The 25,412-nt window shown below is 39.2% G+C and overlaps 1 protein-coding gene across 1 annotated transcript in view; it reads right to left on the minus strand.

The window, feature by feature from the left end:
- Window positions 1–25,412, minus strand: part of adgrb2 (adhesion G protein-coupled receptor B2) — a gene marked incomplete at both ends in the record, with an annotated part of 154,875 nt that overhangs the window by 107,817 nt on the left and 21,646 nt on the right. The window contains 2 exons of the mRNA XM_080516235.1: window positions 7,873–8,061; window positions 10,828–10,908. Coding sequence (XP_080372361.1) covers window positions 7,873–8,061; window positions 10,828–10,908 — 270 coding nt within the window. The remainder of the gene's footprint in view (window positions 1–7,872; window positions 8,062–10,827; window positions 10,909–25,412) is intronic.

Here is a 25,412-nt window from a genome sequence, read left to right on the forward strand (position 1 = left end):
AGAGAAGGGGCTCGATCCAAAGAGATGCTGAAGTCAGAGAGAGATAGCAGGATACAGAGATGAGGGGTGGGTGGGAGAAACTTTAAGACAGCAGGATGAAGATTGCTGGTCCTGTGTTGAGCGAAGCTAAATAAATCATGCCAATAAATAATTAAGTCAACTCTGTGAAGGAAGGCTCAGAGGAGCAGGAGTAGAAGGCTGAGAGAGAAGGAGAAGATGGTGGTATTAAAAAGTACAGAGATATGACGAGCTGGTAAATAGTAAGATGCCCTTTAACTCAGGAAAAAACATGATAGCAGTCTGTCTTTAGGCTGTTCTACAAAATAGGTATATGGTGGGAGAGATTTTAGGAGCATCGGCAAGCATGTGTTTCGCTTTCTCTCCTTGCTCTTAATGAAATGCTTCTCAGAGTAAACTCTTTTGTGGGTCTCGCTGAACAGGTGCGGCGCTGTGTTTCGGTAAATATTACTTTTCCGGGATGCTTCAACTTCAGTGTACAGAATGATATATGTGCTGTGCTGACACCGATTTCTAATTTATCTGTTGAGAGAGCAGAGTTTATCTGCGCTCACTCCGAGTTGAAGGAAAACCTCCCACAAGCAGGATGTTTTTCTGACATCACAAACAATTTAGAAGGCATACCTAAAGGGGAAACCAAAGCTTGCACAACAACAAGAAAAGCCCACTGACGAGAGAAGGCATCCTGGATCTGAATAAACTTTTAAATGACATGTACAATACATGTAAAACAATAAACTGGTAGGTGGGTTAATCTGCAGTGGTACTCCATTACAAGGCCTAATTCATAAAATGGTGCATTACTGTCTGCCTAATGGAGGATTTTATCTCCTAATATACATTTATTTTAGCTTGAGTCACAGAGAACCTCTTTAACTCAATTGAAGCAAAAATCTTCATCATAGAGAAAAAAAACAAAGTTGAACATGAGCAAGCTCTAAGTTTATAGAATATAAGAGTTTCGAGAACTGCATAACATAATGACCAAATGGAGGAAAGTACTGTAAACACATGAGTCTTGATATCAGTAATTGCAAAAAACAAAAATACTACAACAGTAAAACTGATGCAAAGCTTGTAGCAAATGTTTTAGATAACAGATGATTAATAAAAAAAAAAAATAAATGTTGCTTGTATAACATCTGATTGCTTCTGGTTCAGTGCACAAACATTACAAAGGCACTTTTTATAACTACACTAGTGCTCATAACAGTCAGTTAATAATCTACTTACAACTGGAAAACAAACATTATCAGGTATTTTATAAATACAATTTTGGGTCCCCCCCAAACAATAGACTTTTCTTGATTTCTTTTTTTTTTTTTTTACAATTCTTCAGAAATTCTGATTTTCTCGACTTGAAATAAAAAAAAACAAACAACTTAATATAATTAATTATATATGTAACAAATCTCAAATATGTAGAAGTTTCAGAGCTTGAATAGATTTGAAAAACACCTTTTCTTTTGTCTCCAAATTTATTCCACAGATACAGTTTTTGTTTCTTTATTTGATTATACAAAGATGACACGTTAATGTAAACTTGACACGAGGTTTTAACAACCCTCCACAATGATCCTGGAAGACCTGCACAGATCATCCACTCTGAATGACCTAAAAGTATTTGGATCTCATTCCTTTTGATGGGGGCTGTAACTGTGCTGCTAAGGATTTAGGAGTGCTGCAATTACACCGAAAAAAACCATACAGTGCTGAATGTTTTTAATGCCACCAAGTCGAAATCATTTTGAATCAAACAAACAGCAAAACCAATTTCCAGAGTGTTTAGTTGAACACAATATAATGATAATTGAAAAAAAAAACAAAAAAAAAACTGGCATTGTCAAAGAGCCGACAGATTTTTAATTTCACTCTAACTAGCGAAACCTTCACAAGAGACAAGACCAATGCTTAATAAGCAAAGGAAAAAACAAAACAAATAAACAAACAAAACAAATACTTGTTTCATGATTTTACAAGGGTGCTGTTCGGGCGTCGCTCCACTTTGCGCTCATAACCTCCGCACAAAATAATGTAAAATAAGACGGCACAGGGAGTTTTGGGAATAAGATATTTGGGTGTTGTTCACACGACAACGTTGTCAAGTGAACATTTAAAACTTTCCTTACATTTTGGGTGTCTGTTTCCACGACAGCGGTGCTCAGAGACACTGAAAAGAAACGTTTAAGAAAACGGCTCCCAAGGTGTAACTTTTTGAGGATGCTCTGGCTCTATGTAAATGGTGGAAAGCACAACTTTTCTTACATACTGCTACTGCGAGTGTAAACAACAGCAGTAAATAGTTCTGCATGAGTAGATGGACAATAACAACAATGGCAGTCTCCAGAGTGTCATGACTCCCAGTCCATATTCTTCTGGGACTTGGTTCTATAATTGGAGTTTATTACCAAGGGGATTTCTGTCAGAAAGGCAGGTGCTGAAGTGTTGATCAAACAATAGCAACCTTTGCAGATCTATTTGCCCTCATTCGTATATTGTTGAGTAAAGTCAGGTTAATTAACAGTGAAGAAAAGAAAGCAAACAAACCCTTCCCCCAAGTTACTGATGCAAATGCAGGAAGGCTGAATGATCATGATCTGCATCATAAAATGCACACTTTCCCTGCACCAAGCAAAATGAGGTTTAATGAGGAAGCATGTCATCAAGTGAGATCTTTACTTTCCATATAGCTACGGAATATTGCTGCATACATTCTTGTGGGCTCTATAGAGAGATCAACATTCTCTATCTCATTTCCTCTACAGTAATGTATGGGCTATAATTAGAGGCATGCATCATATTGATCCAGAGATTACAATAATTACCAGCAATTTCAGCTCGGAGCACCGAGCAGCAGCGTGGCTACATTATAACCATAAATGAGTTTGGGGCATGTGTGTGAGTTTGTGTGCAATCTGCACGAGTGCATGACTGCATCCTTATATGCTTGGATAGTGACTGAGAGAGGAGTATGGCATTGCAGCATTTGACTATGCAATGACCCAAACTTTCTGTATTCATAATGCTCCGTTGTTTCACTCCATGCTGTAAATGTCACTGAATCTATGGTAAATGAGCAGCGGCCAAACAGAACACAAGAAGGGGCTGTTACTTCACTTTGCATGCTTTGGGGCATGAATTCTTTATACTTCATCGTATATTCTTCCCTGTTAAAAAAAAAAAAAAAAAGACAAATTGCCAGACCAATGACTGGCTAGTTTGCTTTGTCATGAACCATACTATTACTGAAAATTGATTATCTGTATCACCTTAATTTAGGAGTTTCACACAAGAAAAACAAAGAGAAAAACATTTCTATTTTCACACAATTGGCTTTCTGTCCGAGCTACTTGTCTTTGATGTTTTCACACACACTCACCCACACACATTCCCAAGCCCCCAAAACTAATTATTGGTAAAAAAGAAAGAAACTAAACAAAAATAAAGAAATAGTGGCAAATCCATCTGTCTGATTACTTATGCAGACTGCCCTCCTTACTTTAATACACTGGCAATTATGGAGTTCCTCTAATGCATGTGTGCCTTGTAAATTTGTGCATGCATGTAAAATGTACAGAATAGGAGATGTTAGTTGAAGATATATCATTTGTAGATCACATGCAAGCAAGTCACACATTCACTGAGCGAGTGCAACTGAGTAGCAGGATTCAAAAGGAGCAACCCCTGCTGGTGCACTATGCATGAGATGGGCCTACTTCTGCAATTCACAATTCTCGACAATGCCTTAAACAGGTTGTGTACCTATGACACGTTATCATTTTATTTTTAAGTTAAAAATTAATTGCGCAGTGAAGTTTACATGTATATATACTATATGTATGTTGAGTGCGGCTGTGTAAGTCTGCATATATCAAAGTTGTGATATTGATTTGTGTGTGCTCATTCGTGCCTTTTTTCACTGTTTTAATGACTTCTTATCAGACCAGAAAAAGACAGGGCTATAAAGTGAAGACATTAACAAATTAAATAAGCATGTGAATTTAAAAAAGGGAAGAAAAAAAAACGGAAATTATTCAAAAAAGTCCCTTCAAGTTCACTAATGACTTTAAAGTCTCATGCCATCACCCCCACATTCCCAGTCTACTTGAATTTGATGTGATACCATTCAAGCAATCCCCTGAGTGCCCCCAAACCCCTCTAGAACCACGTCAGAGAACATCAGACAAGTTGGGCGGGTGGAAATAAACAGAACTGAACCAATATCCCATCAAAGGAGCAGCACAGGATATTATATCGACAGTGAATGGAAAATGAGGCACTTAGACATACAAATCGGGCAGAAACATTTGCATAAAAACAAGATTAGCATAAGTACTGACAGGGAAGGAAAATGTTCCTCTGGCTTTCCTTATTTTTTTTTCCCTTTTCAATTAGTGTCTTTTTTTAAAGTAAACTCAGAACTCAAAGTCATGCTTGAGAATGAACAGTCACATTCATTCTTTCAAACCTTTTAGAGGTATATATAATGTGGATAAAGTTGCGTGCTTCTCGAAGTAATGACTAGATAACACCCATACCTGGTGCTGAAACACGGGAAGACAAAAAAAATAATAATTCTGTCTTAAGTTTCTCTGCTTTCCCAGAACCATTCAAATCAGAGACTAAAGCCATGGCGACCCACATGCAGGGAGAGCTTAAAAGGAAACTTCAAACTCAGATGTAGCAACAGAGAAGCAACACATTCGACAAAAATGAACGCTTCACTTATGGAAACACATGCAGTGGTGTATTTTTGTTCCATTGAATTGACTTGCATTCATTTCCTCTTCAATCAACCAGAACCAGAACTGCTGGTCTGACTGAAATATGTATTTTTTTTTTTTTTTTTTTTTTTTATATGGAATTGCTATTTTGTAAAGTTTGCAAAGGCAAGGGGACATGTGTGCAAACAGATTTAGGTCTCCTCCAATTATAAATGCACATATTCAGCCACGCAAGCAAGAGCCTTAAAATCAGCACAGTTTTAATATAGGGACTCAAGATTATTGCCACAAATTCAGTATGCTGCTAAGTGCAAAGTATTCTCATTATTCTGCTGTATTTAAGCTTTGAATAACTGCACTCAAATAGCTCTCTTTGAACAATGTGACATCAGAGTGAAGTTGACCTTTTTGAAGATGAAATGCCATATTTTTATCCCGTCAGACATTTGTATGTCATTGTGTCATCAGTGCATGCTCGCCTGTGCTATTTTTGAAAGATCGCAGTGACATTTCATTAAGAAAGTGTAATCAGTTCATTCTTAACTCCAAATTGACAAATGTGCCACGTGTAATGAAGTTCCCTCTACAGAGGTCTGATAAATCGCATTCGACAAGACGTGATAGAACATTCAGTTTGCTCTGACTTTTGACTATTTAGCAACACAATCTAATCGGGTCATACACGAGTCTAAGTGGTTTGTTTTTGCCAGAGTTGGGGGGAATTCCCTCAAGGTCTTCTGAAATATGAGTTCACAAGATGGTGACGGAGGTGTAGGCAGATGAACAGAAAAAAAAAATAAAGTAATTCCTTTGGCTGGAGCTGTTGCCAGTGCAGAGGCATATGGGAACACTGGGGAAATCAGGCACAGCAGATATCACATGGAAATGAATTAACACATATGAAGAAGTGAGTCCGCAAGGGCAGCCAGACTGTGACACCACAGATGGACACATTCAGGCTGATTTCAGTATGCCCATATCATTAAGGCTATGTAAATGCAATAAAAATGCTTCCTTCATTCATTCAAACACCAAACAGAATATGTCTATATGTTTATGGATACTGTATATCACTACTTTTCTGGTTGTCATGCAATTATATTTACATGTAGGTAAAAAAGCAAACCACGTCAATCCGTCATTCAATAACTGCATCAATTCTACAGGGTGGAAGAAGAAATCTAATGACAGCAAATTACCTTGTGAAAGTGACATTTAAACATGAATAGGTTCAAGTGCTGCATTGACTCACATTTACTGAGAAAAGTTAGTGGCCCCGATTTCTCATTTACCACTGTTCTCAAACACATCCTTCCATCATCCGCTGAGATTATTGAAGTGCTGTGTACGGAGGATAGAGGTGCCATATTCCTGTGATCCAATCTCTTACCTATCATTGGGTTCAAAGAGGTTAGCCTTGGCCTCCCACTTTCAGCTTGAATGAAAAACGACGTTATCTTCCTCTCCAATGCAGTTAAGAGAGGCTGTAAGGTCTTCTTTCCTCTAATATATATGCTCCATACAGAGGCACACAGCCTGTTATCACATAGGTGGAGAATTCCGAGAGTGACCGCTCCTATGCAAAACAAGGGATTGCCCATGACTCTTAATTATCAATCTCCTTTAGTCTACAGTGGTCAAACAGGAATCCATCAAATGCTGCCCATTGATGTTGACTGTCTTTGACAATATCAATTGAAAAGGTGTTGTCTTCTCTTTGCAATATAGTGTGACACAAGAAAATAGTGATCTCCTTGACTGCTATATGCAAAGAAATATAAAAGTGTTTCAGACACACTCAGACTGCAAACGTGCAGGTCTTTGTCCATAAGTTGAATATTGCATACTGTATGATAAAATAGCTGTAGAGAGAACATTTTGATACAATTGTTGAGGGAATAATGGCTGAAAAGCAAATCAGTGATGGCGGATGTGTTCATTGCAATTCTATTCAGACCTGCATGTCTGTCATCTACTGCTGTAGGTAGTGAACATCTTTGAAGAGGGCCGGTTCGATGTCAACAAGTTCCATGCAGGGTTTTACCTTCACTGCAATCAGGGCAATCAAACAAATGCAGGACAGACACTACTTGACATTTTCGTCTCATAAAGATCTGCGCTGGCAATCAAAGAAGAGCATAAGAGACATTATTTAGGATGAGTCACATGAGTTGTCCCAGCAACTCAACCTCAATTGTGCTGTGTGTTTTTGAAGTACAGAGGAGATGCTACTTCCTCTGGTGCAGTATTTTGTTGCAAACAGATTGAACTGTCTGCACACAGCTTCATTTGCAGAGCATGGACTGGATGTATATGAAGATTTAACTGGATTCGTTTATAGTGGAATCTTAATTTGTGACTGACTTTAAACGTGTGGAGACGAAAATTTGGACGCATATTCACATCATCCCTATTTCTGAAGACATTTCTGTGCATGTGTTTGCACTTTTAATCCAGCCCGAAAAATATAAAACCAGACAAACGAGAAGAAGAGGGAGAAATAAGATCGACGCTGAAGGCAGAATGAAAGAGCAGAGGAGAGCTAAAGATAGAGAGGCCAGTAAGTTTGAACTTTCGCACTGTGGCAGGTCTAATAGACTTGCTGACACCGAGCTGAAGTGTCAGTCTGTCAGTCTCTATCTCTCTTTTTTTTTTATTTCAGGTGGGCAGCAGTGTGAACTGAAATGACAAAAAAAAAAGACAGTCTCAGTCTGGGGAGGTTTATTTTCGACTCCAGCTGCAAGTTTACATTATACGCTTGCTGAGCAGAGCCAATGTCATGTGTGCATGCTCGAGCATGTGCAAACCGCCTACCTTCATACTGAGAAGTGACAGAAAAATCATAGTCCTTCTTTTCTCATTTCGTTGTAGAAGCAGAAGGAAGTTTGAGATGTTGAGACGTTACCCAGATAGCTTGTGGTTGAATGCCACAACTTGGAAACTTTCATATTTCCAAGTTGAATCGAGAAACCACACGGACATAGGAGATGTAAAATAATCCGCAGTGGAAGCTTCACAAAGGTATTCTCTACATATTCAACATCGAATAATTGTCCACGATAAAGGATTGGTTGCCATTTTATTAGGGATTTGGTTCAAGACAGCCAGTGGACAGTTTTGTTCAACATACCTGAGCCTGTGATTCCAGTTTCACCTGGACAAGACGAAGTGTTGTTGCACATGCGCGTTTCCCGCAGGGCGCCGCTGCACAGTGTCCCATAGGGAGATGAAACACAGGACCGCGTCCGCACTTGCCAGCCTTGCCCACATGTGAGAGAACATACGCTCCATTGGGACCATTCTTCCGCTGCAGGGTCACCTGTTAAAACAAGACAAGGAGCAAGGACAAGACTAATCTTTATATATATAATTTAAAAAAACAACAAAAAAAAACAACATCTTTGTTTGAGGGCATGTTCATCTTGGTGAGACTACTTGTGGTCCATTTGTAAAAGATGCATGTGACGGCCTTCAGAGATGTAATAGCACAGTATTGTATTTGTTGAGAACATATAAACCATTTCTGCTGTTGCTTTGTCTTTAATCATTGTTTGAGCAAGAAAAACATACCACTGCGCCACAATAATATACTGCATGTCGAACAGCAGAGAGCAATGCCATGAACATAGCCAGGATTTATCATGTGTCAGCCATCCAGCATGCAATGTGTTGATATCTGTTTATGTGAGCAAATGTAAATACAAACTATTGTCTCTTAATGATAACTTTAGTCTGTAAGTGGGATGGAAGACAGTGATTCAAGAGGAAAAGTGTTGATCTCCCTGGTTAATGCCAGAATGTAAAAATGTTTCATGATCAGCATCATCATTGTTATCATTACAAATAATACAGCTGTTGGGTTTAAGTTACAGCATATTTATTAGAAACTAGAGATGAAAAGCACAGCTTTTTGAAGAAATAAAAATACGCACAAGTTCAGCTGCCTATTTGTCAATATGGGTTTCCACAGAAGGTCAAATATTCAGTGTCTACAATCAATATATTTTCTATATCACTAACTCAAAATCAATTTTGCCTCAAGAAGGTCTGAACTGGTCTGAACAATGTATGAAAACAGAAACAATCAATAAATTGTGGAGTACCCTCAATAACATCATGCAAATTGTATTTGAAATGAATAAGTTGTTAAATCAAATTGATATAAAGAAATAAAACCACACCCATACAAGTGACAAATGTTTATGGGATGTCAAAATCAAGTCATGCAACTATATGGAACAGGGGACATGGATCAAAGCCTTACTATTACAATTCTCTCATATTCTTCAAAATATTTGAGGGACATATTGTGCTAATGTGTGTTAAAAACAAAGCTTACTTTGCAAAGCTTTACTTGAAGCTGGTCAATTCGGTTTCAGAGCAAACAGATCAACATAACTGGCAATGACTAAAGCAGTTCAATACATTCTAAGCATAATGATCTTAAGAAAATGCTTGACCTTATTTATACTGTTATCTTACCCCATTAAGGCATATCTATCTTTATATTTCATTGAATATACATTTATTTCTTTTTTTTTCCTCACATGGAAGTGAAGGTACTTATTTTTCAATCACTGAGAAGGAGTGGGACTTGATAAGTTTGTATTTCCTCCCACTCCTTTTCAAATGTGTTTGTTTTGTTTTCTATGTCATCATATTGCAGCAGTACTGTTTCATATTTGAAATAAATAAAAATTATTCATTCATTTATTCAATTGAGCTCACGTTCCCACTTGAGGTAGCCAAGGTCACAAGTGATGCAATAGTGAAGTGTTACAGGATAGGTTTGAAGTAGATGTTCATCTTCACTGTATTGTTGTTAGCTCATAGTAACTTGTCCCTGCCAATTTTTAAATAATGCTGATGTGTTTTTCGTAAATGGCAGTATGGGTAACACATGTAGCATACATTATATTCCACTCATACTGAACTATTTAGATAAGGTAACTAAAAAAACAGGTCATTTAGTAGGCTGTGCACGATGATGGCTCTAATGTGTTAAAAAAAGGTATAAATAGAAAATATATATATATTTATTTATTTTGTGGCATTCATTACTGCTTACAAGCTTTTTAATGTAAATATATCAATATATAACAATATGTAAATCAAGTTAAATGACTTTTTTTTTAAGCTGATACATTAAATAAATTATGTTAATTCATACAATCTTTCAACTCAAGGCATTCAGCCTAAAAGGCCATCAAGCATTTCTTATTTGAGTCTGTGTTTACGTGGATGTAAGTACTCGTACGAGATTAGGCGCTGAGACATGATTAAGTCTGATTCAAATTCCAGAGGCAGCTGAAGAGAGCATCCCATTGTTTCCTTGAGTTGCACCCTTGAAAGCGAAAACTGTGCGTCAACTCATTCCACTTTCTCTCCATCTAAATTGTTTATGAGCGCCGTGTCCTTTGATGGAGGCGTCATCACATGGCAAAGAAGGAAATCAAATTAATTGCATGTCCGTTAATCGCATTACATCTTCATTAACATGCTGTGAGTCAAGGCTTAAGCTCATCACACATGCCTGGAGGACGGGAAGAATGGGGAGAAGAAAAGGAAGGAGAAGGGTGGGGTGGGGGGGGGGGGGGGGCAGACAAGACAGAGCCAGGGGTTTCCCTTGCGGTAGGGACTCCCTCCTCCATGTGGCAATAGCTGTGAATATGGAAATGTGTGTCTATGTGTGCACTATCGTACAAGAGTATGACCCATATGGGTGATAAAGGCACCAAGGAAAGTCATGTATGTATAGGGTACGTTCCACCTCCTACATGTGACATTTTGAATATATTTAATGTATCATATGATGAATAATTCAAGCTTTCCTTTCCAATCTTATTAATTATGCACTATTCTAAAGTCTTACACAGTCACAATTTTGCATTCTCTCATGTTCACATGAGTTAATGACCAAACCCTGGCAGTGGCCCCAAGCTTCCAGAGAGGCTTCAAAAGGTAAAAGTACAATAATAATTTATAAGGGACTCACTATTTTTAGTCAGAGATACAGCTTGTAAAGGTCAGGTGGTCTTCTTTTGTTCCCGGCTGTGGAAGACGATCACACTCTCCTCAAACTCACCTGTTTGTGCCTGAAACACACCTGGCTGGTCAGCTGACCGTGGTCTTTGCGTCTTCACCTTCAGGTCATCGTCATATGGATCTGAAACAAACAAGACAGAAACATTCAAATAACAATTTGCTTAACGGGGACATATATAAATAGGTTTGTTGTGTGACGAATGAATTATAGATTCTAGCTGGCAGCAGCAACATGCAGAAAGTGACTTTTGAAAGATTAAATCAGCGCTCATCAGCATCCTCATCCACTTTTGTATATCGAGAAAAGTCAAAAGACACAAGTTTTAGTACATCCAAAACACGACTCTGGCAAAATACAAATATAGACGCCTACATTGCCTTGGCTTGCTCCTGGTAGCAGAATATTTAAAGAACATGCTGAAACATTTCAGCACACATTGTGCAGAAAGAGATAGCACAATGTCAAGTCTGCTGTATAATCTCTGAAAATCAGCAGCAAGTAAATTCTGACTAGTTTATTAGCTTAGAGGAAAAAACATGAAATGTCAGGAATATACATATTGAAATGCAGTGCGATAATAATACATATTCATGTCAAAGTAAGTTAGTCATAAAAAGTTTGGAATTGATTCCAAAACATTAAAAACATTATTGTGAAAATTCATGCACATTTAAAAAAAACATATTGGACTTGATAAAGAAATGCGACAAATCTGATATAAGCAGTAAGCATTTGTGTAAAGATTATAAGTAGAAAGAGATTTATACTTATATCTCAGTCGGGTTCATCCCAGTTGCTACAAACATCTAAAGACACAAGCCCAGATTGTTCTGTTTTGGTGCAAATGGATTTGTAGGCTTAGTTTCACCAGTGTAAGGCTTTAATCGTTCGCATAGCAGCAAAAGTAATATTTGATATAGCAGATTTCTCTGTGTATATCTTGCCTATGGGATCTTTTGCAGCAGTTGCATTTGTGAAATGGAAGAAAAAAGCAAGCTAAAACCTCTATAGTAATTATCCACACGGAATCTGATCGTGTGTCTGTGTATTGGATGAGAGGGTCCAACAGTGATTGACACTGACATTTGCTCACATTAACCCCTGTCAAAGAGTTGACCTCTGAAGGAATAAACATAAGAACCTTAAGTGCCTACAGCTCACACACGCAGAACTCTGGACTGTTTAAAACCCACTTCAACCTTCAAGGGACATTTTATGACGCGCAGTCCTTTCATACAGCGTCACTCTAAATCATATCTACTTCCTGGGCAACTTGTGGCCCTTATGCAATCCCTAATCTTACAACATGATTGGTTTTCCTTGACAGTGTTCTATATTTGTCCCTACAGGTTCTCAAATATTGATTCTGATCTCCCATAGGGGAACCAGGAACATGCATTTACCAAACTTCATTATAATGGTAACATATGTGTATTAAAATGACTTAAAAAAAATACATACATATATACACACACACACACACACACACACACACACACACACACACACACACACACACACACACACACACACACACACACACACACACACACACACACACACACACACACACAATGTAACATTATGTTTAACAACAGCAACAGGCTATATTTAAAGATCTGCTGATTTCCCAGTTAAAAGCCTCTAACTGGCATGACAACAGTGATGCTTTTTATTGCCTGTGGATCCCGATAGCTCTTAACAGAGAGCTCAATTAGAAGTTAGCACTCAGCATGAGGCAAAACTTGCAGCATGAGTATCTAGTTATTTTTAGGCTCTGTGAGAGGTCGCCCATCCTCCCACATTTTGAGAACCCCTGCTTTCATGCGAGTCCTCAGCCCAGCGATAAACACACACAAAGTCTGCATGCCGAGGAACTGTCGTGACTGCTCAAACACCCATTTCAACTCGCCCTTTAATTTGGCCTTTAAGAAAATTGACTCTTTGTCAGGAGGAAAAAAAGAAATGAAAAAAAAACATAAAAAACAACACATTTGTTATTTTCTCATTTTCGTTTATTCATCCAAAGCCCTTTCTGTTCCCATTTTCTTGGTTTTGTGCATTGTTCTCAGCAGGACTGGTGGTGCTTAAAGGCTACAGTACAATCTTTTACAACAGGAACAATGTAATAATTTTGTTTGTGTGCTATCTAGATGTTATCTGTAGCTGGTTACAGCCCAGGGTAAAAAGGGAGGACTGCTGTGTGCCAGTGTGTGGGTCGATGGTTCCACTCTGTTATGAACCAAAGTGAAATGAACAAGCAGTGCAAAGGGGATCTGAATATGCTTTAGAAGACAATGGGCAGACTTTAATTTCATCTAATCGCCTCATTGCTTTGTAGGGACAGAATCGTGTTGCATGAAATGTGCCAATCAAGCAGAAAAAAAAAAAGTGGATAAACATATCAGCTTCCCAGGGACTGCAACAAGTTTCCACTGTGCGATCACACTCAGGTAGCTAATGAAACAAACACCAACTTGCTCTGCTGCATATTTTACATTGGTATTTGATAAAAATGTGTGATAAACAGCAAAGGACACCCTACAAGTGCTCAAGATGCTCTAATCCAGCCATCTAACCAGTAAAATTGCACCAATTCTGATGCACCACATTATTTCCTGTCAATGTGTGTATACTGTACGTTTACGCGATTTAATGACAAAATGTTCACTTTCCACCAGGATATACAGATTGTGAGTGATATTTACCTCTTATGTCAGTGGTTGTAACATTATGGCTGGCCAGTGTAAATAGTCTCATGCTTTATAAAGTCAGTGGACCATGGTACGATATATAGCTTGAATGTTTCAAAACCAAAAGACGAGAAAGACAAAAATGGTTCATTCTTGCACGATTCTGCTACAATGTGGATTTCCCAGAGACACACAAGTGGGTGTGAGTCGACCGTGTTTTCATCAACCTGTATCCTCTGAGAAAGGTGGCCTTGGGTGACCTGTGTGTGATGTGGGTCCTTTTTGTGTCTGCTGCAAGCATGTGACAAATCACACTGCCGCAAGCCCTGCGATGTGCTGACAGGGGTGATTAACTTACTGCAATCAGTCATCAACACTGTAGATCAATGTTTCCCAGTGCTGGTCCTGCACTGCATGCTTTACTTGCCTTCCTGCTCCAAGCACACCTGATTCAATGCATAGACAACTATCAAGCTTCTGCAGTGCAACGTGACAAGATATATTTTGAATCTGTCAAAGTGGGGAAACATCTGATCATCGCTCTTACAGCTGTAATTGGTCAGAAGTAAAGACGCTGTTGTGCTCTAGCCTATTTACACAGAGCTGGAGTCAGAGCATTTTCAAAAAAGTTCTGTTTTTAGTCGCTCCAAGCACCTCTGTCATGTAAACAGAGTTTTCCGTTTTCACTTAAAACCATGGTGATAAAAAGGGCCTAAAGGCCTCAGTAGCTCCTGATTACATTTTCATTTGAATGTGTTGAATTGTCGCGGAATATATCTTTCAGTAGGAAGTGGAAACAAAGGAGGAGCAAAAGCTTTAGTTAGGTATAACTCTACCTGCCCAAGACACTCTGTCACTACCCTTACAATCATTATCACTTGCAAATGTCCTCTGCGTATAAATTGAACAAAATGACTTATGATCAGTGTGCTGACCTTTAGGGTTTAGGGTGTTTGAAAGTAACTTTGGTGGGAAGTAATCACACAGCAGTATAAAACTTGCACAGGCTGACATAGATTTTCTGAATTCAACTTTTAAACATTTCACAAAAGGTATTGACTCATTTTGAAACCAACAGGAAGCATTGGTCCTGATCTTCCAGCTTCCGAATCATTTTCCAGCAGATTTCAGCACAAATTAAGCCGTGTGTGTGGGTGGATATTCTATGCTTCTGTGTTCCCGTGAGATTGAAGTCAGTGAAGCAGCACAGAAAAGTAATGTCTCACATAAAATGACCGGTGAGAGCTCGTTTCCCCCCCCCCCCCCCCCCCCCCACTCTCTCTTCATTTCTATCCTATGTCTGTCTCTCGTTCTCTTGCTTTTTGGTCTGGAGAAGGGAAGAGGATTTAGGAGGACACTGTTGCAGAGTCCACCACAATTGAAAGTAGAGATCAATATGGATAAACCCCTGAGAGTACTGACCTTTACAAACCCCACTATATTGTTTAATGTTCTGAACTGCACTTTAATGGACACATCATCACACACTTCATCAAATCGCATTGCCCTCTCTCATCCCTATTTTTCCCCCCCTCAACATTTTCAGCTGGTTTCTCATCTCAGGGGGAATCTATTTTCCATCTATACCTGGCAGGATCACTTCCAATTGGGAGAGGGGTCAATAATCCTCAGATTAGTTGGGAACAGAGGTGAAAATGTGATATTTTACTCATAACTAAGTGAAAACATGCTTTGAAATTGTCCCCCGATACATGGGGGAAAAAAAAAAAAAAAGGTTTGACATGTGCAATAAACTGAGCATGTTGGAAAGAGACGGAGTGACAATATGTCTTCATACAAACTGTGATTGAAAACTAAAAGAACACAGTCTCCAAAGCATAAGCACTAACAAGTAAATGGAAAAAAAAACATTCTTCAGTCTTTAAAAACCTTACAAATCTTGTTTTTCTCTATAAAATAATACACAACCAAACCACATGTATCAAAACTGGATGAAGTGACTGATGTTGCCATTAGTGAATACACATTTTTTAATATTCTTTTTTTCCCCCAAGACAAATAATAAGAAAATGCTTCTAAATGTTCCTCCTGCAAGATTAGTAAATAGAAAAAGTCTAACCTTGATGTTATCTCAGAATGAACAGGATAGCTACTGTACTAGTATTAAGCTGCGAAGTGTAGTTTTAAATTCAGGGTAATTAGCGCTTCGGGAAAGCCGCCTTATTTGGTAAAGCCATTGTTCCTTGCAGTTTTATTTCCCAAATAACAATAAATTAATGCCATCCAGTTTCCTCCCACAGTCCAATGACAATCATGTGAGGTTAATTGGTGATTATATTGGTGAATATGAGTGTGTGGTTGTCAATCTTTTGTTAATTCGTTACTTTTGATACTTTAAAAGCCTTGCGTTTATAGATTAGGTGCCCTAGAAACGGTTTAAGCAAGGTATCATGCACAATAACATTGGTAAAATCTTTATTACATGTCGAGAAACATTACATTTTGTCAACTCAGGGAAATTATAGTACGAGTTTGCAGGTTTTTTTTGGAAGATAACGTCTTATTTGTCGCCCTCAGTGGCCCTCAAATCTCTCCACTATCACCTCTTTCTTCTGCAGAAACATTTGGTAAAGTACCATGTACCATCGAAATTCCATTCACATTGCTCTGCATGCGGTGGCCTATGTCAGCCTCCACAACTCAATGCAACGTGCGGTGAAATACACCCGGCTGAAGCAACAGCAATGGGAGTTAAATGCACATGAGAGCGATGGCGACGAAGCAAAAGCACACCTGGACGTGTCATGCGTGCACGCACACACACAAAAGCAGATCACTCAATAGGACGTAAATAAGGCTGATAAATAAACGTCATGCTGTAAAGCGGTTTTTGAGCCAGTACAAAGCAGCAGGCTGGGGAAGGGGATTGGGCCAGAGCCAGTTAGAGCCACAGGCTCTTTTGTCAGACTGAGCCTGGATTTAAGCCTGCCGGGGGACGACTAAGTGTGTGTGTGTGTGCGGGAGAGGAGGGTAGAGAGAGAGAGAAAGAGAGAGGGGGGGAGAGGGAGAGAGAGAGAGAGAGAGAGAGAGAGAGAGAGAGAGAGAGAGAGAGAGAGAGAGAGAGAGAGAGAGAGAGAGAGAGAGAAATGGGGTAATATGGCAATATGGTAAAGTATCTATGTAACTATGTTCAGTATATTGCACGCACAAAAACAGTGCACTGTGAAATACTGTTGGCGCTGTGGTTGCAGTGTATATGACTGAATGCACTCACTCACGAAACAATCACATAAACACACACACATGCTATTTCGCAGCTGTATATCAAATCTAAGCTTATAGGTCTCTCGTGTTGTCCATTTACTCCAGGGTCCATCTGGGAGAGCCCAAACTGATAGAAGCGTGCCATAATGGACTTTTTATAAGCTACTGGACAGACAGCTCCACTCCATCTTTCTCTCTCCTTCACCTCTCTCTCAGTGGCAAATATGAAGTGAGAAGTTGAATGAGGTAGGTGCAGGATGGTGTCTCGCTATGGGGGCCTCAAGGTCATTTTTGTGCCTTCAAAATGGATTCAGAATCGAGTTTTCCTCACCCCACAGGCCGACTGGGGTTTTCATTTCACACCCACACACATATATTGCAACATGTATACAGGCAGTACAAAGCCTGAGCACACCTCCAAACCGCCAAATTATCTTTGTTCCTATTTCAGTAAATCTCATTCCCAGATTGCCTTTTTTTTTTTTATTACATATACCTTCCAACACCCAGTCCCCTCAGTTCCATAACAAGATGACAATTTAGATGGATTTACAGTCCAGTGAGTGACCAAAGTAGCAGAGCGACAATGAAATAGTCATAACTGAAGCCATGGCAGTGAGCAAGGGAACAATTCATTTAACTGCACAAAATGGACGATTACTGCATCATCCTGGCCTGATCAATTACAGATAATGGGTTAGCATGTTTGTGCAAGAGCTGCTCAAATTTGCAATAGGACAGGGTGTCAGTGTTTACAATCATGGCTAGATAGCATGTTCAATGGATTGATGTGAGATAAGCTCGAGCTGCCGGAGAACTTTTAGCAAATCCAGTGTTGCTGCACTTTCTATCTCTACCTCTGCCCGAAACTCGTTTTCCAGAGATACCGGCAGCGACTGCTGAAAAGCTTGTCTGCAGATTTAGATGTTTCACTGTCTGTCGATCCATGATGACCAAGTGGCAGCAGGTGATTGCTTTTTTTGTTTCGTTTCTTAAACCGAGGGAGGCTACGCAAAAAGCTTGAGCACTTATTTGGAAACTGACAGTCGAAGTCTGAATGCACTTGACAATTTTACCAAGAAACAAAACACTGCTGAACTGCACAGATTTGTTTGCCCATTTAATCTTTTTTTTTTCTTTCTTTTTTTGGAAAAACCAAATAAAATTTTAGACTGGAAGTATGAATATAAACAATAACAAAGTTATATCCAGCCATTTTAGCCTCTGTTTACCTTACAATGTTTCAAGTAAAGAGCACCATTTTTTTGCATTTTAGTTTCAGAAAGAAATGTTTACACTGTAATATTTAGAAAATGGCATCCTTTTAGACATAAATGACAGACTTGCTAAATATGGTATTGTTTTCATGTTGTGTCTTGCTTTTTTGTAATAAAAGCATACATATATACGATATAAACATTAATGATTGGCGGGTACCCAGGCATTCATATTGATAGACAACAACGTTGGAATTCTCTTCTTCTCCTTGTTCTTCTTCTCCTTGTTCTTCTTCTTCTTGTTCTCTAAATGGGGCATTAATGTTACTCTTCAGGTATTAGCAATTTTAGAAGTGATAAGCTTCTGCAATAGTGCTAATGCATCCAGTAAACCAACATGGATTCTTTCAACGCCTGGATCAGTGGTTTGAAGTGGAGGAGTAATCAAACTACATTTTGCAAATAATTCTAAAATTTAGCAACGTTAGATGATTCGACATGAGCTTTAAAAGCTAAATCACAAGCTCAGCTGACAGTGCAGACTCGACGTCATGCCACATGTCATCTCCCTTTTCCTCCTTCCAGTGTTTTATTTCTCCCTTTCCTTTCCCTCAAATACACACCTGCCAAAAATATCACCTGAAATCTTCCACTGAACCAAAGTTGGCATTTCACAGTCAAGCTTTGTCTCATTGCTACATTGATACCTACGTTCACGATGCAGTCACAAAAAGATCGATCACAGCCCACGTTTGCCTCTGCAGTGGGATGCTGTTGCCATAGTAACACCATCAATGCTTACGCTGGTAAAGGAGGGGGACGCACGTGCATGCAAGTGTGTGTGACTGCGTGAACGGAGTGGGTCTCGCAGAGGGGCGGAAGGAGGGCAGTGAATTATAAATCAGTGTCCGAGTGAGCGGTAAATGAGTCTGCTGACAGTAGTTATCCGCCGCAGTGAAGGACAAGCTGCTGAGCTGTTGCTATGACTCTTTTTTTTCTGTCATTTTATTTCCCCTCTACTTTCAATTAACTTTTGATTGAATTGTGTTTATTTGTTCTTATATTGTAATTATTTTTTCATCACTTCATATATTAGAAATTCCCCCCGATATACTGGAAAAAGTGACAGCAGTTCTTTGATAGTTATTACTACCTTTATGTAAATGCCTGCAATATCTGCATTCTTCATATATGCCCAACTGGTAATGATGGCCATGTATGTTCATTCATGCATAGCATTGATTCCTCTCTCTGGTAATCAACAATGAAAGCAGCCGTTCTATCGTGCTAATAAGAAAACTGTGCACAATCTATGACAGCCAAGCGAAATTAGCCACATCTGCCTACCCTGGAGAAATGTATTCGTGGAAGCATGCCTTAGTAGACACACACGCAGGCGTACGCACACAAACTGCATTTACATGGGCACTTAACTCGTGGGTCAAAGCAACCCAGTGTTCACTCTGGCAGGTGTTTTTCATGAATCATAACAGAGTGCCATGAGAGGAGTCTCCAGCATCTCGACTTTGGTTTTCTGTTTGGCAGAAGGGGGGGGGGGGGGGGTGGGGGGGGGGGGGGTAATTCTCCTGGGTGTGCAAACGCTCTCCCACCACTTGTTTCTACTTCGTCAACTACCTTTCATCAGCGGGGAGGGTCAGCACAGCAGAACAGAGGGCCCCAATCTTTGGGGCCTCTCATGCTTAGTGCACACAGGCAGCAAGCACCCTATCGCTCCCACTTCCACTCCAACACGCACGCACACACAGTCGTCCACAGGCATGCTTAGTTAGGCTTTGCAGCAGCGAGATATCGCTCCAATCTACGGCGAGACGGGGACCTGAATCACTCCAACCATCTGCCGTTTTGCAGTTATCTTCTGAGATTGAAAGAGGAACTCATGTGAGAGAGAAAGCGGGGAGCACAAAAACAGGTATGAAGCCATCGAGGATTACCAACCAAATATATAAATGAATAAATAGAGAAATCCAACCAGTTGGAACCAGCCTGGAGCTAAATCCCCTCTTGATTCATAGAGAAAAGATGGTTCTTAGAAATTGTTAGCGCCTTTTTTCCTGAGCTGTAAGTGGCTATCTCAAAAAACACACGTAAACACAAAAGTCCAGTGTCTCATGACAACTGTAGGCCTGACTGACTAATATTCAACATAAAGGGTGGTAAATTGCATTCTCATGCATATAGTTTGTGCTTTCAGTTTGCCTGTGTTTTTCAAACTAAGAATAATACCATGAGTGAAATTGCAAGCAAATAGAAATGCTAAAATATGGTTTTTTTCGTGCTTTTAAAAAATGCGTCAACAGGAACATTATGCTGGAAACTGAATCGTTTTTATGTTTGTTTGTTTGTTTGTTTGAGTTTGTTTGTCATACACATTGGAGTGTTACAACAAACAAATCAGGATTTGTCAAAAATAAATAAACTAAATAAATTCACAATACAGAGTAAAGGTTTGGGGTACAGCTGAGAAACTATAATAAAGCAGGCAAATAGAAGTCGAGGGGAGCCAGTTGAGGAAACGCCTCTCAGTAAAAATGTATCAGTATCTCTGCAGAAGGATGAGTTGATTACCTTCTCCTTTTCCAATGTGGTAAAAAACAGATATCATAAACGATGCAAACATTTTCAGACATAATCACATTACAGAATCACATCAATTAGCAAGAACTCTTCCCAGTATTCAGTGTGGTTTAGTACACACACTCAATATTCCATAGTCACGACGGCAAATGTGCTAAATGGATAGTGTGTGGTCGTTTACACAACTGCCAGATGCCATCCTCAGTGCATCTCATTAGCAGATCAGCCTCCACACGAGTGTCTATGCGTGTGTGTGTGTGTGTGTGTGTGAACAGTATCAAATTTGTGCTTGTTTTTACACGCACAAACTTTTAGGCGTAAAACTCCAGATATACAGTACCTCTATCTTATCACTGGTCTCGCTACATTTTCAATAATGAATATTCTGCCTGTAAATATACTGATAGTACTTATTTGGAGCTCAGTGTGGCTTTTACATACATCTACATATATAAGTACATTTATGCACATTTTTGGTATTTGCTTAATTTAGTAGTTCACATGCAGGTCAGCATGAACTTCTCAGTTATAATCATTTCTTGCTTTTTTCAAGTGTATATTCATTTGAACTGACATAGTTGATGTTGCAGTTTTCTTTCTCTTTTTCAATTTTCCCCTAATGTGTGTCATGTTCTGGAGAGGGGTGCATATATTGCCCAACCTGTCCTTATTTAGAACTGTATGTTCTATAGCAGCATTATTTTTTGCACCTTGCACCTAACCCACACGTTAGTTAATTTGTCATGTTGAATGTATATGGATGGCATTTAACTGGGTAAGCCTGGTGCGTGCAGACTAAAGAGTTCAACAGCTAGCATTATGTGTCTGAATCGCCACAACTCTGCAAGTATCCACTAGTTTTGAGTATCCGATAATTGTTCATTATATTAGAATCACTAATGCTGTGCATTGTTAAGGAAAACTGATACTTGATTGCACGTTACTTTACTTATTACTGAAAGATAATGATTAAAAAAAACATGCTGACTTTCAACTTTTTGCCGCAATTAGAACTTCTGAAGTATCTACACATCAGCGTAATATTGTAATATTGCTGTGAATCATGCTGATCTATCAACACAGTGTGGGTCAGTGTAACATCTGATTCACTCATTAAGTGTAACAGAAGATAATACAAACAACACCAAAACACCAATATTTTTTATGTGTTTGAATTGATCATTCATCAGAAAAAATGCAATATTTCACAGGCAGGCAGAACTTGGCAATGACATCTGTTCCTCCAAGTAACTGATTTATGGACTCATACCAAGAAACAACCAAAAAAACAACCAAGAAACAACCAAAAAAACAAAAAACAAAGACAAAGCTTACGTTGAAGCTAACAGCTGGCGCACAAGTCAGTACAGAGAGAGATGACAGTCTCACAGCTGTTTGCATGTGTCATATAAATAATAAGTAAGAAGCACATTTAAACATTGGTAAAATAAATTCCATGACATTTACATTAGTGTGGAAAGTAGTAGCCTGCCTTAAAAGGTTATTCCCAACACTGGTTACCAACTGCTGTCAATTCAAAAAAAGGACAATTGGCATTATTTGTGTGTAAGTGTAGACAGGCATGAGGAAAATGCTGCACTGATGTCCATAGCAGCTCTGTTTTCATCAATCAAATGAAATCCATTTCCAGATCTTTGCTCACAAAGCAATAAGCTATAAAGACGACCTGAAAATCAAGGTCATTTTACGTCAGTCGAAAATGACTCTTTGAGTGTAGCTTTCAAACAGCTTGACATGAAACAAAGATGATATTGTGGCTCGACTCTGCTATTTTACACTCCAAACATGTTCTTTACTGCTTTATATACTGGAATTGCTTGCAGGCCAGTTTTGGCCCACGGGCCTTATGTTTGACCCCTTGTTTTAAAGTACAAAGTGGTGCACTTCATTGGAAGTTCAGCACTGAATTGTGCTGCAGGTACTTTATTCATGCTTCAAAACCGTTCAGTTCTGCATTAACCATTCGGGAACCATCTGGGAGTTTCTGGTTCTGTTAATTTATAGAAACAATTACCAACCTGTTAATTTAAGAATAACTTTTGATATGTTTACTTTTATTGGAGGGGATGGCGGTTGGGAAAAGATGAGGAGTTTGATATCCAAGACCAAGATTAGCATTTTAATAAGATTAGCATGTTGCCTCCTGCTCAACATTAGGAGTGGTAATACCAAAAATGAGTAGTAAAGAAAAAGTGGAGTTGTTTGGGGTTTTTCCCACCTTGAATAGTCAAAGAGTACAGTGTATCTTTTGTGATGGACAAGTGAGGAGATTTCAAAATAAAAGTGCACAGAGAGCAATAATAAATGTAACAATGGACAAAAGTTTGCAAAATATGTCTGTATAATGGGTTAATCCTCATATACTTCTAACGAAGCTTAACGATCTTCAATAGACTGCTGTGTCTCTTCATGCGATCAAAAATTTGGTATTACCTCTCAACCCTAAAACGTTTGAAAGTGTATCCTTAAGCAGAAGATATTTTTACTCTATTGAAACTCTTTAAATCCCTGCTATTATAGAGTGATTGTACAAGTAGTTCTAAACCATGAAATACCTTTTATGTGGTGTAAAATGTATTGTGTGACTTCATTTGGTAAATATAATCATAAGCATCATAACTGTGCACGATTTTCCATTCCTATGCTCCCAAACTGTAAGAGACATCTTGCTTAGGGTGCACTTTTAGTCTCTTGTGCATGATCATCCTTGAAATATCTGCTGGGTAAGGTAGAAGATGTACTGTAATGTGAAGCATTAATCACAGCGGTCCTCATTCACAATAATTCTTATTTCTTTGGCAGGGAGAATTATTATCTGGCATTAACATATGTGACTCTGGCTCTCGGGGCTGCCAACTTCCCACCCGTGTGTGATAGAGGGGATCATTTCTGCACCTGCAGAGGATAGCATTCTGCAAAAAAGCGAATGCATTTATAACCTTGAGCCTATATAAGCTTTTATGGGGTGGTTAAAGAGAGAGATGAGAGAGAGAGAGAGAGAGAGAGAGAGAGATGAGAGAGAGAGAGGAGAGAGACGAGAGAGAGAGAGAGAGAGAGAGAGAGAGAGAGACGAGAGAGAGGAGAGAGAGAGAAGTAAACCGAAAATGGATGGTTCACAATGTTGGGGATAACCCTGACAGAAACAATGAGGGGAAATCGAGAAATTGTTGTGGTTTGAACAAAGATGGATTCTGTTGATGACCTTATTTGACCTTGCGTGAGAGCTGCACATTGCACTCAAGCACATCTGTGTTTACTTTATGTCAGTGTAAAATAAAGTGTGCAACAGTTTAATTATGTGAACTAAAAGTCATGCTTTCCCACTTCTCTTCATCGCTCTAAATCCTTCAACCCTTTTCATTAACCTCTCGTTTCCTGCCTCCTAACACACTTTTCTAACACAGAAAAAAAAATAAGACAGGTCTTGAACTTGAGTAAGAAAAAAAAAATAAAGTTATTGAGGTCTCCTCCATGTACAAGTAGTCCACATGCAGCAAAACACTGCATAGGCCCCAGTAGAAGGACTTGAGGTGTGAACAGTCTTCTTCATTACAAGCCTCGGGAACTGTCAGGACCTCATTGGTTCTCAAAACGCGTCCTTTCAGCTGGTTCTTCTCTTCTCCTGCCTTGCTACAAAATGTTCCAGGCAATTTATTCCAAGGAGAGAAAAGGTGTTGTGCCGAACGAGTGCCTGGATAAATAGCTGAGAGCAGTCAGGCCACAAGGCTAATCGAGAGAGCGGTGCAGTCATGCAGCATGAAGGGAGCTCCACGCTAAGGAGTTCATTTCAGGCACGGAAGTCAGGAGGGCTAATCAGAGTTGTGCATTTTAACCAAGGAGAAATACTCGGCAAGTCACACTGAGCTACAAGGCAGTTGTTGGAGGATCTGAGCACCGCTACATTTAAGGACACACCGCGCCTATTTAAATGATCCCTGCCTTGAATCATCAAAATGAGACGCTGTCCTAGATTTCTGTGTAGTCACTCGAGCCAAAAGCAAAGTCTGTGTGGGTGCGTGCATGTTTGCAAGTGGAAGATGTCGACGTGATGCATATAGTCTCAGGAGAAATTTCAGCAAGATGCAATTACAATAATATCAATGTTATATTACGTCTTATTTCAGACTCCACTTTCTTTTATGGCAGTCAGTTCTCATGTGTTGGTTGAACAATGTTTTCTTCCCCCATTCATTATTTTGGCTTCTATCTTAAAGTAATTACTTTTTAACAATGATCTGAAATTAGATTGAGTACAGTAACGTGAAGATGCTGCTATACCAATGAGAATCTTCCTCGTCTTTTGCAAACAGATCTTCAGGTAAGAAAAGGTTTCATGTGTACAACCACAGCGTCTTCGATCGATAATTGTGACCCACTTGAACATCAATCAGGAAGGAACCTGTGGTGTAAGAGCGGTCCACGTGGTTATATGTTTTTCAAGAAGATATGCAAGTAATGTAGGAGACAATGATTGCTTAGCTTTACCTGTGACTTAAACGCATGTGGGTTCTAAATTGTAAGAATGATAGAAGCATAAATTCAACACAAACTGCACATTTCTAGCATTCAGTGGTCCAGTGGGAATGAGACGCGCCACAGTCTTTCTCTCTCTCTCACAATGCCTTGTGGTGCCATAAGACATTTCCAATGTGTCCTCCCTGTGGGAGGCCCAACCCTTAAATCCCACAGTGAGAGCAAGCAGCCGCAGCCATAACTTACTGAGTTACACAAACATCATGCTGTATGAATTACAACATGTGAGATGTTTCTTCTGGAAGAAAGGGCTTTTAAGTGTTGATTCATATTTTTTTGAAAACCCTCGATATTGCTCATTTTAGATTCCATCCGTCTTCTACTACTGCGGCATCAAAGG

Source organism: Blennius ocellaris (genome assembly GCF_963422515.1).
Source record: "Blennius ocellaris genome assembly, chromosome: 20".
Classification (NCBI taxonomy): domain Eukaryota; kingdom Metazoa; phylum Chordata; class Actinopteri; order Blenniiformes; family Blenniidae; genus Blennius; species Blennius ocellaris.